This window comes from Mauremys mutica, chromosome 1, assembly GCF_020497125.1.
Source record: "Mauremys mutica isolate MM-2020 ecotype Southern chromosome 1, ASM2049712v1, whole genome shotgun sequence".
In the NCBI taxonomy this organism is placed as follows: Eukaryota; Metazoa; Chordata; order Testudines; family Geoemydidae; genus Mauremys; species Mauremys mutica.
Genome location: NC_059072.1, coordinates 29,403,066 through 29,417,419, shown reverse-complemented (window position 1 = coordinate 29,417,419; position 14,354 = coordinate 29,403,066). Strand labels below are relative to the sequence as shown.

Genomic DNA, 14,354 nt, shown 5'->3' with positions numbered 1-14,354 from the left:
TCTATAATTCTAAGTGCAGGGGAGGACAAAGAAGGGAGCACTTATTTCTCTCTCAAGCGCCATGGGAACCATGGGCGGCAGGTGAACTGCGGGCTCAGGGAGGCTAGCCCCTGGCCCGGTCCTTCTGCCTGAGAGCCTGCCCCCCCTTCCTCTGCCAGAGCCCAGAGGATCCCCTCCCCCCACAGCTGCCCAAGCACTCCCAGCTCCAGGCGGGTGGCACAGCACCCAGCACTGGGTGGACAGGCAGTGCAAGCACCGGCTTCAGCCACCTGGAGTCCCACGCTGAAGGCCAGCCCCCCACTAGTCCCAGCCATGGGGAAAGAGCCACAGGGCCTGGCAGGAAGCAAGCATGAGGAGGTCTGGGGTGGGTGGGACCATGCTGTTTGGGGAGGCTCAGCCTCCCTTGGCCTTTGATACCCACTGCCCATGATGGGACTCTTGCCTGCAGCCAGGCCTTGGAGGAGTTTCAGTGTGTGGAGACATTTCCTGCACAAGATCATTGAGAAATCACCTTAGGGTCTAAGAATGGTGCTAAAGAGAGTGGCCACAACTGCAGAGCCACGAATCCACAGCAGCTGTTCTGCAGCTTTTAGGGGGCTCATGGCTGATGCTGTTTCCAGTCATCTGCTCATGAGCGGCCTGTGTTTTGATCTATCTAGGGGGCAACTAACAGTAGGAGAACCTGTTAGCTTCTCATGTCAGTGTCAGGGCCGGCTCTATGTTTTTTGCCACCCAAGCAAAAAAAATTTTGGCTGCCCCCTGTCCCAGCCTTGGGCTCGTCGCCGCACCCCCCTGCTGCCCCAGCCCTGGGCTCTTCCCCTCCCCCCCCCACAGCTGCACCCTTCTTCTGCCGCAGCCCTGGGTCACTGGTAACTCGCTCCCAGGGCAGGTCATTCAGCAGGAATTTTAGATGTGCACAGAACACAGACAGGATTGGCTCCCATATGGTTACAGAACTGCAGTAAAGTGGAACAATTTTCAGCTTGTGTGATTGGAGGATATCTGGGTGCATATAAGACTGTCCTCCATAAATGAGGAAAAGTTGAGGTGCCTTTATTATTCTTTTGTTCCACTCTTTCTTTCTATGGGGAATTTGCCAATGCAATATCACTGTCTTCCTTTCAAACAAACAAAAAAGGCAATGGCTGTTGAAAATAGCAATTCTAGTCCTAATAACCACTGGGAAGCATTTCTTACTCAATTTTATCCTACTTTTTCTACAGCAAGTTACAGTGGATCAGTATATGTGATTTGGGAGAAATGAAGTAAAAACTGCCCAAACTGAGCTTGAGCACTCCTGAATTTTGAGGTGTTCAAATCTGGAAGGCAGGTGCTGGGGGTGGGGGGGGCGCTGTGGCTCTGCGGGGGAGCATGGCAGCATGTATGCAGCAGCGTGTCTGGCGCTGTGCAGAGCCAGCTGGGTGGGGTTGGATGGGGCGGAGGTTTGGGGGGGGCAGTCAGGGGACAGGCAGCGGTTGGATAGGCACAGGAGTCCCAGGGGTTTGTCAGGGGACAGGTAGGGGGTGGAGTCCTAGGAGGGAAGTTGGGAGGGGTCTCAGGAGGGGTAGTTGGGGATAAGGAGAAGGGAGGCTTAGATAGGAGGTGGGGTCCCGGGAGGGGGGCAATCAGGGGACAAGGACAAGCGGCACTTAGATAGGGAGTGGGGTCCTGGGGGGCAGTTAGGGGCAGGGGTCCCAGGAGGGGGTGATCAGGGGACAAGGAGCAGGGGGGGTTGGGTGGGTTGGGGTTTCTGTGGGGGGCAGTTGGAGGGAGTGGATGGGGCTACCCTCCCTCTCTGTGGAGTGTCCTGTTTTTTTAATGTTAAAATATGGTATCCCTACCCTTCACAGTGCAGCTCTCCATTCGCAGCATGAGGTCTCAACTATCTCCCTCCCTCCCCCTTCCTTTCCTGTTGGTAGTGGCCAAGGGAATGCTAGGAAATGTAGTTCTTTCCCTGCTCCAGGGCTGACTGTATAGGCAGGGAGCTAACCAAGGAACTACACCTCCCAGGGCCCCCTGTTGGTTCTTAGCTCCCATGCTGGATCCCTGCAGCCCCTGCAAATGAGCACATGCTTGCTTTGCTGGTGCCTAGAGCCGCCCCATGTCAGTGTCTTGTAAATTCAACTAAGGTCAAAATAGTAACAATTCCAGCTAAATTCAATTCAGTGGGAGTCTTTCCAGTGACTGTTGCCCAATCCGATCGCCATTGAAGACCCTGCAATGAGGGAAGCTGGTATGAAAGTGATAACATTTCTGAGAACACTAAAAAGGTAAAATATGGGGGAAAATAAGAACCCTATTTCCACATTGTGCATTTATTTCTTCCAGACAACATATGACAAGAGGTAACAAAAGAGCAATACAGAGAAAAATAAATGCAACACTAAGGGGTGTTTTTCAGTATGCACAATGTTTATTCCTTAGGTCACTGACAACATTCCTGTAAAATACAGCACCTTTTCTAGATGGTAAAAAGATTAATAAAATATCGCTCTCTTTAAAGGTAAATCTTTGACATACAAAGATCTAACAGTATTAATAGTCACAAAATGCTTAGAAAAATGCCATTCCTGTATTATGCTTGAAAAACAAGTATATCCAGCGGTGCTTCTGAGGGGTTTATGCATGAGTGCAAAGTTCTGCAGGGTTTTAGCTATATTGTAAAATACATTACTTTGGTATCCTTCATATAAAAATAAGTACGTCTCCCACCCCACCCCCATTGAACAGAGGTATTTGAAATTTTCTTCATGATGTCTATTGTTGTTGTTCTTAGAGCTTGGATGGGTGTATTAAATTAAGAATGTAATGGAAACCCATGAGAACATTCTTATCTGGACATCTGTAAATATACTGTACCAGTAAACTCAAAACACATACAAACATGACTCAGATAATAAGTGTATATTCAGCCCATGAGTGTGAATAATTGTCCTATACCCCCATTCTGCATTAATTCATCCTGGATAAAAAAAAATCATATTTTAAAAGGAAAATGTATTTTTAAAGCTCCTTGTATTTTATTACTCTTCTTAAATGCTCAGTCAGCAAAAGTGCAAGACAGAGCCAAACCAAAATACTGGATCTAAAGCCATTTACATTTGAGGAAAGTTTGGATCAGGATTCAAACTTCAGAGTGACGGCCTATCTCTAGCAAGACAAAAACGTTCTACCAGTACTCTATTATTTCGTGATATTCCTTACTACATGTTCCTCAGAAAAATAAAAGCCCAAATAGCTTCTAACAATTTTCAAGTTAATCAAAATATTCAGTATTTTGTGTTTACAGTTTCTTTTATATAAAGGTATATAAAATGGACAACAGTTGATGAGAAGTAAAGTTTCTGAGGGAAATTGGCCTGATCCTTCATTGTTGCACACACAGCACTCCCATTGACATCAGTGGCAGTTTATTTGAAACTCAATTCTGCCACCATTTTCAGATCAACATACATAAGAATAGCAGAGGCAAGCTCTGAGCAAGTTTGTGAATGTGGAGATCAGTCCTGCAAGGTGCAGAGCACTCTAGCCTGACCCAATGAAGCACTAAGCACTTGAATAGTCCCATTGACTCTACTCATGCTTAAATTTCAATATGTGCTTTTGTTTTGCTGGATTGGATGAGAACGCTCAACACCTTGCAGGATTGAGCCCTTTGTGCTTTTGAAAGTAGTAGCCTATTAGATTGTCCTCGAAACCCCTTGTTTATCCATAGGCTAAGTACAGCATCACACTGTTATGCCAGTGTTTCAGCTCTGCCAGAAAAAGGAACATCTCTGGGCAAAGGCACAATCCAGCTCTCAGTGAGGTCACTGGGGGTCTATCAACTGACTTTAATGGAAGTTCAGCAAAGTTCTTAGAGATATAATCTGTGCTACGTAGTGCTTGGCTTCCCAGCTGAGACTGCCAATTAATGCCAGTTGTGATGGTGGTAATTTTCTGTGTGCAATGTGTGAGTGGTTGGTCCCAGTGGAAATTTTGTGTGATGTTTTAATTACAAATTTTATTTCACTGTAATTTTAATGTGTGAAGATATCAAAATGATCACAAAGTTTAGACCATAAATGTGATGTAATCTAGAAACCTATGTATTGTAAGGACTACGTATGATTTTTAAGGCATGTTTTTTCAACATTGTATATTGGTAGTTGCCACAAGGAATTTCAGTTTTAAAAACTAATTTATTTACAATTTAATTTAATTTTTAATGTAACAATTTGTGTAATTTTTCATCTAAACATAATCATTACATGGGAACAATCATTTATTACAGAGCCAATATAAAGCCTTAAAAACAGAAGTTAAAAATGTTTTCTTGTAATCCTAAATTTTGTGTAAATTATTGCACTAGGGGATTGTAGCATAACTTTTAAAAGCCCACATTTTTTAGAAGAATAGAAGCAGTTTGTAGAGTATTACAAGAATGAAACAGTTTATGCAGATAATTCTTCATTAAACCATTGATACTGTTATATCCCATTTCAAAAACCAAACTAGATATTAAGTCAGATCTTTACTCCAGGTTTATAGCAGCCTGTTCCACAAATTCCATTAACTTCAATGGAACTATTTGTAGAGTAAGGTACTGTTCAATCTAGATATGTTTAATTTCAGTAATGATTATTAACCAGGAGTGCATGAGTTACTAACAATAGCACTAATGAACCAAGACTCTTAAGTAATAGTCCCTCTTATTGAGCCTTAGCCATATATATGGTTAACATTTTATAGCAATATAGTAAACAGTTTTGAGTGAATAAATTTTACCTGTACTCCATTTCTGTTATATAAGGGATTTTTTATATTGAGACTGTAATACTGCAACAAACGCAGGAATTATTTTGAAGGACTAATAGATAAATTTTAAAGACGTGTGTTGTTGAATGCAGCGGTGTTAACGTCCTGCGAAACTAATTACATGGGATTGCAGATCCTTTTGCAGGTCAGGGCCTAGGGCTGCTACTGCCTATTGCTTCCCTTTTGTGAGGAATTTATTATTTGTATTACAGTAGCACCTTGAGGCCTCCCATCAGGGTTGGAGCTCCATTGTGCTAGGCACAATACAAATACATAAGAGACAGTTCCAAGAAGAGCTTACAATCTCCTCAACCTCTGGGGCTGAGTTACCATGAAGAAGCTATTTTTTCCTATATGCATTGATGTACCTGTGGGTTATATACACAGCCCGACAAACCCTAAAACTAGTTGCAATTTCTGTAATGGTTCTGATGATCTGCCTCCCATATCTTGCCAACACTGATTCTGTGAACAAATTTTTCTGATCAGACTTGACTGTTTCAAGGATTACATGTCAATAGACAAAATTTGGAGATGTATAGAGATCTGCAAAGTTCAGACAAAGAAATTAGTGTTTTCTTCAAGTGCAAAGACAAGTCCCAGTGCAGAAGACGCTTATATAGTATTGGTGCCTGAATATTGCCATGGAGTCCAAGATATCCGTAATAGTTTTCCTTCATGAAGCAAGTCTGCGCATGGCCTAATGAAATAAGTTTTAAAAGGTGGGGGATAGTGAGAGGGAAATGGGTGATTAGTTCTGTGTACACACCATATTAAAAAAACAAACAATTTTTGCACATATATTACTATACAACCAAGGAGTTCAGTGCTGGCTGACTGAGTCCAGGGCCGGCTCCAGGCACCAGCTAAGGAAGCAGATGCTTGGAGTGGCCAATAGAAAGGGGCGGCACGTCCGGGTCTTTGGCGGTGGGTCCCTCAGTCCCTCTCCTCCTCTTTGAGCTGCCGCCGAAGTACCGCCGATGAGGAAGAGAGGGAGTGAAAGACCTGCTGCAGAAGACTGAAGCGGGCCGATTCAGCTGCCGCCGAAGTGCTGCCGATCAGCTTCTCCCCTCCCCCCCACTGCTTGGAGTGGCAAAAAAGCTGGAGCCAGCCCTGACTGAGTCTGCCAGGAAATAATTTTAAAAGAGGCTGTAACCTGAAGCCATCTCTCTGGTTGGCAGCTTCATCTCAGTAGTCAATCAGGGAGATGACCTACACCCAGTAAACACTGGTTGTCAAGTAGCAGGTTGAACCCTCACAAAACAGTCAATCTAGAGTCAGGCTGTTTCTTCTTCAGTCCCTGAGGTAACTTGAAAATGTTAGGGGTAAATTATGGCTTTTAGAACTGGCTGGAGCTTGGTGAATGGGGAGAGCAGTTTCAGGTGAAAGCATTAAGCCTTTGTAGGGTAGAAGCCGGCATAAAACCTTGTGGGTGCTGGAGGTGGAGAAGCGTGAATACATGTGGCACCTGCTTCACCTTCAAAAAGGATTCATTGTGAATTCCCTCACTAGCATTGACTGCTAGGTGAATAGGGAGGGCAGACTTTGGGCATCCCACAACCCATTCTTTGGTTGTGTCACAGTCAATATTTTCCCTGGATCAGCCAGTCAGCTGCCAGAGTCTGTACAGCCCACAAGGCTATGGTGTTTTGTTTTGTTTTGTTTTTACTTATTTTATTTTTTCTTGGTTGGCCCCATATATCAGCACCACTCATGCTGCTACAGTTAAGATAAATATGCATACATCATGGACACATGTTTTATTTAATTAAAAGGATAGCTCCATACCTCCTCCTGAACATCAAGTTCATCATCAAGCTTGCCTGTTTCTGAGAAATCTATTGGTTCCTTAGATTCCTGCATCAGTGAAATCTTAACAGAAAAGGTTAACAAGTATTATGAACAAAATGAATGTTGCAACCGTACCAATAAAGTTATGTTGCCATGAAAAGCCTTGGTGTTACTGCCTCTGCTTATAAAAACCTGCTGCTTACTCGTAATTAACAAAATTATTCCTTTAGCTGTTGGGGTAGAGACTTGTGCTTTTGATGCTGAAGGCCATGGTTATAATCCTGGTGATGACTCAGTGTCTGTGTATATGCAGCCATAGGTTAGTTAAAATGGTATGCAACCTTTTTTAAATACATAAATACTGCAGAGTAACTCCTCCAGAGTCTGATATGACAAGCAAAAATGACCAAAAATTCATGGCCCCATACTGCTGTATTTGTGAGGACAGTCACAAAATTTGAAGGCCCCTGGTGGAGTGTATGGCCTTAATCAAGGCTGCATATTTAAGATGGGTATAGGCAGAGCCAGTGGTCGGCATAAGCAGACTAAACAATTGCTTGGGGCGCTGAGCAGTTCAAAGGGGTCCCCCCTATTATTAGTGTGTTGTAGGGGGCCCAAAAATATTCCTGTTTAGAGCCCCCAGTGGGCTAGCACTGGCACTGGATGGAGGCAGAGTTAGAACTTTACGGCCTCCTTGTAATGTATGGAGGATTTGAATCAATCTGTTCAGTGTTCTAAAGTTCCTCAGGAATTGCAGGGAGCACTGGTTCACTACATGTTTGTGTTGTTGCAGAGGCGATGTGGGGCATGGGCATGTGGGGTCAGATACCCCTCTGCCCTCGGATTTGTTGCTTGGTTGGACTGAGCATGTTCACATGGACTGAGCATGCTCAGTAATGCTGCTGAAGCCAGTTGCCCTCACTCTGCGCACACACACACCCATCGGTGGGTATGGGTATCTCTGGCTGTGCCTAGCACAATGGGACCTCAACCTGCACTACTGCAATATAAATGATACATAGTAATTAGTAGTTTCAGAGTAGCAACCGTTCTTTTTCATAGTAATTAATAATCCTCTACAGTTAGAAAAGATCTGCAGGCCATCAAATATACAACACAAGCTGTCCAGTTATAAGCACCTGGTATGAAAATCTTTTGCTTTTTTTAAACAACTCTTCATGTAGTTCCTAAAGCTTTTTCCCTTTACCACAAACTGGGAAAACTATTTACAGCTAGTGTATGATGCAGAAAAATAAATGATATATGGGCCTCACCTTTTCAAAAATAGGATCCTGGATGTCTCTGTGCATCATTTCATGCTGTATGTAAAGAACAGCATCATGGACAGTCAGGAAGAACATGTCTTTTCTGATGTTATCGTCAAAGAAGCCACATTGTTCCAGCTTTGTTATAATGTTGTCTGAACAAAAAACAAAGTTATAAAAGAGTGATAAATTTGAAAATAATTAAAGAAATAAGGGTCAAAATAGAGATTAACAATTATCAACAATAAAATGTATAGACCTATAATTCTATCATAGTGGGTTCTCTCTAAGTTAAATTCAATTCTCCCCAAGACTTCTCTGTACCCTGCAGACACAGCCAGACACAGTTTAACTATTTGTTTAAAAGAGCAGTTCAGTTCACTTTTAACTATATTTACTAAAAAAGTACTTCCGCAGATACAATCCACAGATCCTTTATTACTTCTATTTTATCCTTCGTGCTGTGCATTAGCGATAATACATATATGTTTACCTTGATGTGATGCGATGTATACAGTCACATCAATTCTCTCAAACTCTTTAACTATCTGGAAAAAAAGGGGTAGTTTGCAATAAACATTTTCTTATACACACACATTTAAGAAACAGTATTTGTATTCACAAAGTTTAGTTACATTTTTCATTTTCCTTTGAGTATTTGCACCACAATCCCGAATCAAGTGTTCTTTTATTCATAGGAATATAGGAATCGCCAGACCCAAAGTCCATCTACTCCAGTATGCTGTTTCTGTCAGTGGCCAGACTTTGATTATTAAAGGCAAAGCTGACAGTGCCATCTATGATTATGGTTGCATGACACTATGGACATGCTCTGGGAATGCACATGGGTTGTGCAGTACAGAAGGTTGTCTGTGGAAGTGGTTCTTAACCAGAGGTCTGGAGCCCCCTAGGGGGCCGTGAGCAGGCTTCAGGGAGGCCACCAAGCAGGGTCGCATTAGAATTGCTGGGGCCCAGAGTGGAAAGCAGAAGCCCCACTGCATGGATCTGAAGCCTGGAGCCCTGAGTCCTGTCATCTGGGGTTGAAGTTGAAACCTGAGCAATGTAGCTTTGTGGGGGGCCCCCCTTTGGTGTGGACCCCAGGCAATTGCCCTGTTTGCTACCCCCTAATGCCAGCCCTGGCTTTTATATGCAGAAAAAACAGTTGTGGCACACATGGAGTTTTTATAGCATATTAAGGGGGGGCCTCGGAAAGAAAAAGGTGGAGAACCTATGGTCTGTGGGACCCCTGCCTCATTTGTTGAAGAAGTTGGAAGATGCATAGTGAGTAAGGCAGAGGATTACAGGAACAGAAAAGAATATTTTGCAGGTAGTTACTAACTGTTTGTTCCTCATTTTCTGGATGTCCAACTTAATAACCTGGAATCTGAATTGCAGAAGTGCTGACCACTCAGGAACTGCAGTTGAAGTCAATGCTTTGAACATACCAAGTGCTATATAATGCTAAATTTTCTGAAAAATCAGGTCTTTTGTGTCACATATTGGGCACCCACAATTAGTGGATACTTTTCATTTTAATCTCTCTGTGCCTCAGCTCCCCATCTGTAAAATGGGGATAATACCCCTCACCTTGCAGGGGTGTTGTTAACATACATTGATTAATATTAATGTAGTCAGATACTATAGTGCTGAGTGCTAAAGAAAAGTCCATGAGGAAGTTAATAGTTTTCTCTTCATGGCGAGGTCTGACTAGCGTGCGGTAAATAAGGCATGGGGCCACACATTGAGCAATGAGAATAAAACAAAATATTAAATAGCTTCTCTTTAAGTGAGCGTTGACCATCCTGTGCACTGACTGAAGCAAGGGTCCCATGGAAAAATATGCGATCATGTAAATTAAAGATAGTAGCAATGCATAGGCACAAGGAGGGCAAATTAAGGTTGCACAGGCATCCTAATTCTGGCATTTTCTAATGCTTAAGTGCTTGTCTTTACAACCTTAATAATGTTTTTATTATAGTTTTTTTATCTAATTTATAAATAGACCAAAATCTACCTGTTACAGAAATATGAAAGATGTGTCACAAACCAACATACACTGAGAAACTCAAAATTAATTTCAGCCAAACTGTCCCTAACTAACATACCAATGACTGATACTGCACAGAAAAAAAAAAAGACTTACCATTCTCATTGTCCTCACGGCTACAACATCCAAGAATGATACACCTCCAAAGTCAAAAATTAAACTGTGGATAGGCACTCTGGGGACATTCACTTTGACTGGGAGTTCTGAATTCCAATCCACTTGGATCTCTACTTCTTTGGTTGGAATTTTAAGATCTTCAGGATCATCGAGATCTTCATCAGACTCAAAAGCTTCATTGGTAGTCCCAGAATCACTGATGATGCCATTCTAATCAGAACAGATAATATAAGAAATATATCACTTAATCAGGGACAAAGATTTTGGAATTTTTCCATATTAGCTTATTTAAGCAATAATGACGGAAGCATTTTTTCCTCCTTTCTTCACATATGACTGATCCTGCACTAAATGACTTAAATGGAAACAATATTGAGCCAATAATTAGCACTTCTCCCTGTATACAGTGTATTTTCTTTCCTGTTTTTTTGTTCATTAAGGGAGGAGAGCCATATGGGAAAACCACTGTCCAGAAAACAACTAACAAGCTTCTACTTGAGAACCTCACCCTATAGAATCTTTAGGGTTGATGTTTTTATTTTTGAATTATATGTATTACATTTGTTGCAATAGCAATCCAAGGATCAAGAGTTGTTGTCACTTAACTGAACATTTCATCATATAAACTTGAAGGAAAACAAAAATCTAGCATCCTGCAGTATAATATCTGGCAAAAAATGACACTTATTCCCAACCTTCAACTGTGGGGACTTCAATAGGACATCTACATTCCACATTTGGACACTCATGTAAGCACTTAGTATAAATGGCCATTTTACAACTAGCACGATAAATGTTGCCCCATTTAAGCAGCTGTGGAATGCCCTGCTCTGGTGCGATCAGAGAGGCCTTAATCCTTTCCTGGTCCCTATTCCTATGATCCTGGAATACCTCTGGTCCCTTAAGGAACAAGGACTCGCGGTCTTCTCCTTGAAGGTACACCTGGCAGCCGTGTCTGCCTTTCGTCCATCCATATGAGGACGGTCCATCTTTTCCAACCAGATGGTTTCCCGCTTCCTTAAGGGCCTAGACCGCTTGTACCCGCCGATACGGCGTCCTGCCTTGTCCTGGGATTTGAACCTAGTTCTGGCCAAGCTTATGGGAGCCCCCTTCGAGCCCTTGGCCACGTGTTCCCTGCTCTATCTCTCATGGAAAACGGCCTTTCTCGTCGCTATAACTTCAGCGAGACGAGTTTCCGAGCTCCGTGCCCTAACGGTTGGTCCACCGTATACCGTCTTCCATGGCGACAAGGTGCAGCTTCGACCACACCCGGCCTTCCTCCCTAAGGTGGTGTCGGCCTTCCACCTAAACCAGGACATTTTCCTTCCGGTCTTTTTCCCGAAGCCGCACGCCTCAAGTCGTGAGCAACAGCTTCACACCCTGGACGTCCGCAGGGCCCTCGCTTTTTATATAGAGCGGACGAAGCCCTTCTGGCATTCGCCCCAGCTGTTCGTAGCAGTTGCTGATCGCATGAAAGGCGAGCCGGTCTCCTCTCAGAGGATTTCCTCCTGGGTAACATCTTGTATCCGGACATGTTACGAGCTTGCTCGTGTGCCAGCTAGCCGCCTCACCACTCAGTCTACAAGAGCGCAAGCCTTGTCTGCCGCCTTTCTGGCCCATGTACCCATCCAGGATATCTGTAGAGCGGCCACCTGGTCTTCTGTCCACACCTTCGTTACCCACTACGCGTTGGTGCAGCAATCCAGAGACGATGCAGCCTTCGGCTCAGCAGTCTTACACTCTGCCACGTCTCACTCCGACCCCACCGCCTAGATAAGGCTTGGGAATCACCTAACTGGAATGCATAGGAGCAATCACTCGAAGAAGAAAAGACGGTTACTCACCGTTGTAACTGTTGTTCTTCGAGATGTGTTGCTCCTATCCATTCCAGACCCGCCCTCCTTCCCCACTGTCGGAGTAGCCGGCAAGAAGGAACTGAGGAGCGGACGGGCCGGCTGGGGTATATATCTAGCGCTATAGTGGCGCCACTCCAGGGGGCGCCCAGCCGGCCTGCCAGAGTTGCTAGGGTAAAAATCTTCCGAAGAGCCGTGCACGCGTGGCGCGCACACCTAACTGGAATGGATAGGAGCAACACATCTCGAAGAACAACAGTTACAACGGTGAGTAACCGTCTTTTTGAACATATTGCCCTTTATCAGGAGAATTGTCCAGTTAGTTAAACATGTTATCAGCAGTTAATGGCTCCCCTCCCTAACGAGTACTGACCAGATGCCTTTTGACTCTGAAGCAGCCACAATGTTCTATAAAGCTTCCATGTTGCAGTGGTTTATGATGGAGCATTGATCTTTATTGCACCTTGATACACCTCAAAGCATTTAGATGCAGCACTGGATGGTTACAGCTCTCTGTGGGCCAAGATGACTTCCTCTCCCTAGTGATCGTAGGTGTACGGCCACTTATCAGACTTGACACTGTGTGTACATTGCCCTTTCTGTGTAATCCTGGGTGTCTCACAGTCACATCCCAGTGCCAGGGACTTCCCCTTCCCAGCATATCACCAAAAAGAGAGGTGAGTGATCAATACAGTCATATCACCGTGAATGATATGAGAGTGCACTGTGCTACACAACTGTGCACCTTGGGCTTCTCAGTGATCATCTGAGGCTGGTGAATGGATACATAGTCACAGGTTCTTTCCTACATCCACCTATATTTCACCCAAACATAGAGATTTCCAGTTCTGTGGCATGTGGTGCCTGGTACACGGCTCAGATAGTTTTTCTGAATGTGGAAGTGTCTGGGCAACATCGGCTGGAAAAAGAATCTTCACTCTCCATTTCAGTACGTATCACAAAATAAACAATTACATCAAAACAAAGGGTCGAGCTTCCTGCCACTCACATTATAATAAGAACATAAGCATGGCCATACTGGATCAGACCAATGGTCCATCCAGCCCAGTATCCTGTCTTCCAACAGTGGCCAATGCCAGGTGCTTCAGAGGGAATGCACAGAACAGGCAATCATCAAGCGATCCATCCCCTCTCGTCCACACCCAGCTTCTGACAAACAGAGGTTAGGGACACTTCAGAGCAAGGTTTTACATCCCTGCCTATCTGGGCTAATAGCCATTGATGGATCTATCCTCCATGAACTTCTCTAGTTCTTTTTTTAACCCTGCTATAAGTCTTGGCCTTCACAAACATCCTCTGGCAAAGAGTTCCACGGGTTGACTTTGCGTTGTGTGAAGAAATACTTCTTTTTCTTTGTTTTAAACCTGCTGCCTATTAATTTCATTTGCTGACCGCTAGTTCTCGTGTTATAAGAAGGAGTACATAACACTTCCTTATCTACTTTCTCCACACCAGTCATGATTTCTGTCCTCTATCATATCCCACCTTAGTTGTCTCTTTTCGAGGTTATGGCCAGAAGGGAGGGGAAGCTGCCTCCCTATGACTCAGAGCCAGAGGGCTGCACCCCATGCTCCAAATCAGCAATACAGCAATGCCTACAGCCAGAGAAGGATGTCTGGGACAAGAGAGGTGCCCACTCTTACCCCAAGGGTGCATCTTAGAAGTACAACCTATGACATGGTGGAGAATGTGGGCATTCACTTCCTAAATCTGACACAAGGTTAAATTGGGGAAGATTGAAAGCCCATGTATGTTATCTATGTCACTGCATATTGAGTGAATGTTTTCAGAAAACTATCCAAAATGACTCCAAGATCTGTTTCTTGAGTGGGAACAGCTAATATAGTCCCCATCGTTCGATATGTATAGTTGGAATTATGTTTTCCAATGTGCATTACTTTGCATTTATCAACATTGAATTTCATCTGCCATTTTGTTGCCCAGTCACCCAGTTTTGTGAGATCCCTTTGTAACTCTTTGCAGTCCACTTTGGACTTAACTATCTTGAGTAGTTTTGTATCATCTGCAAATTTTATCACCTCACTGTTTACCCCTTTTTCCAGATCATTTATGAATTTGTTGAAGAGGACTCATCCCAGTATAGACCCCTGGGGGATACTACAATTTATCTCTCTCCATTCTGAAAACTGACCATTTATTCCTACCCTTTGTTTCCTATCTTTTAACCAGTTATTGATTAATGAGAGGATCTTCCCTCTTATCCCATGACAGCTTATCTTGCTTACGAGCCTTTCATAAGGGACCTTTTCAAAGGTTTTCTGAAAATCTAAGTACACTATATCTACTAGATACCCCTTGTCCACATGATTGTTGACCTCCTCAAAGAATTCGAGTAGATTGACGAGGCATGATTTCCCTTTACAAAAACCATGTTGACTCTTCCCCACAAATTCTGTTCATCTATGTATCGGACAATTTTGTTCTTTACTATAGTTTCAACCA

At 43.6% G+C, this 14,354-nt stretch overlaps 1 protein-coding gene across 1 annotated transcript in view; it reads right to left on the bottom strand.

Annotated features, from left to right (window-relative positions):
• Nucleotides 1-2,287: 2,287 nt before the first annotated feature.
• The window catches only part of LOC123377414 (pendrin-like), a 34,724-nt gene continuing 22,657 nt past the window's right edge, over nucleotides 2,288-14,354 (bottom strand). Inside the window, exons 17-21 of the mRNA XM_045030312.1 lie at nucleotides 9,997-10,227; nucleotides 8,347-8,401; nucleotides 7,863-8,008; nucleotides 6,586-6,669; nucleotides 2,288-5,497 (exon numbers count right to left, since the gene is read on the bottom strand). Coding sequence (XP_044886247.1) covers nucleotides 5,474-5,497; nucleotides 6,586-6,669; nucleotides 7,863-8,008; nucleotides 8,347-8,401; nucleotides 9,997-10,227 — 540 coding nt within the window. The 3' untranslated portion in view covers nucleotides 2,288-5,473. The remainder of the gene's footprint in view (nucleotides 5,498-6,585; nucleotides 6,670-7,862; nucleotides 8,009-8,346; nucleotides 8,402-9,996; nucleotides 10,228-14,354) is intronic.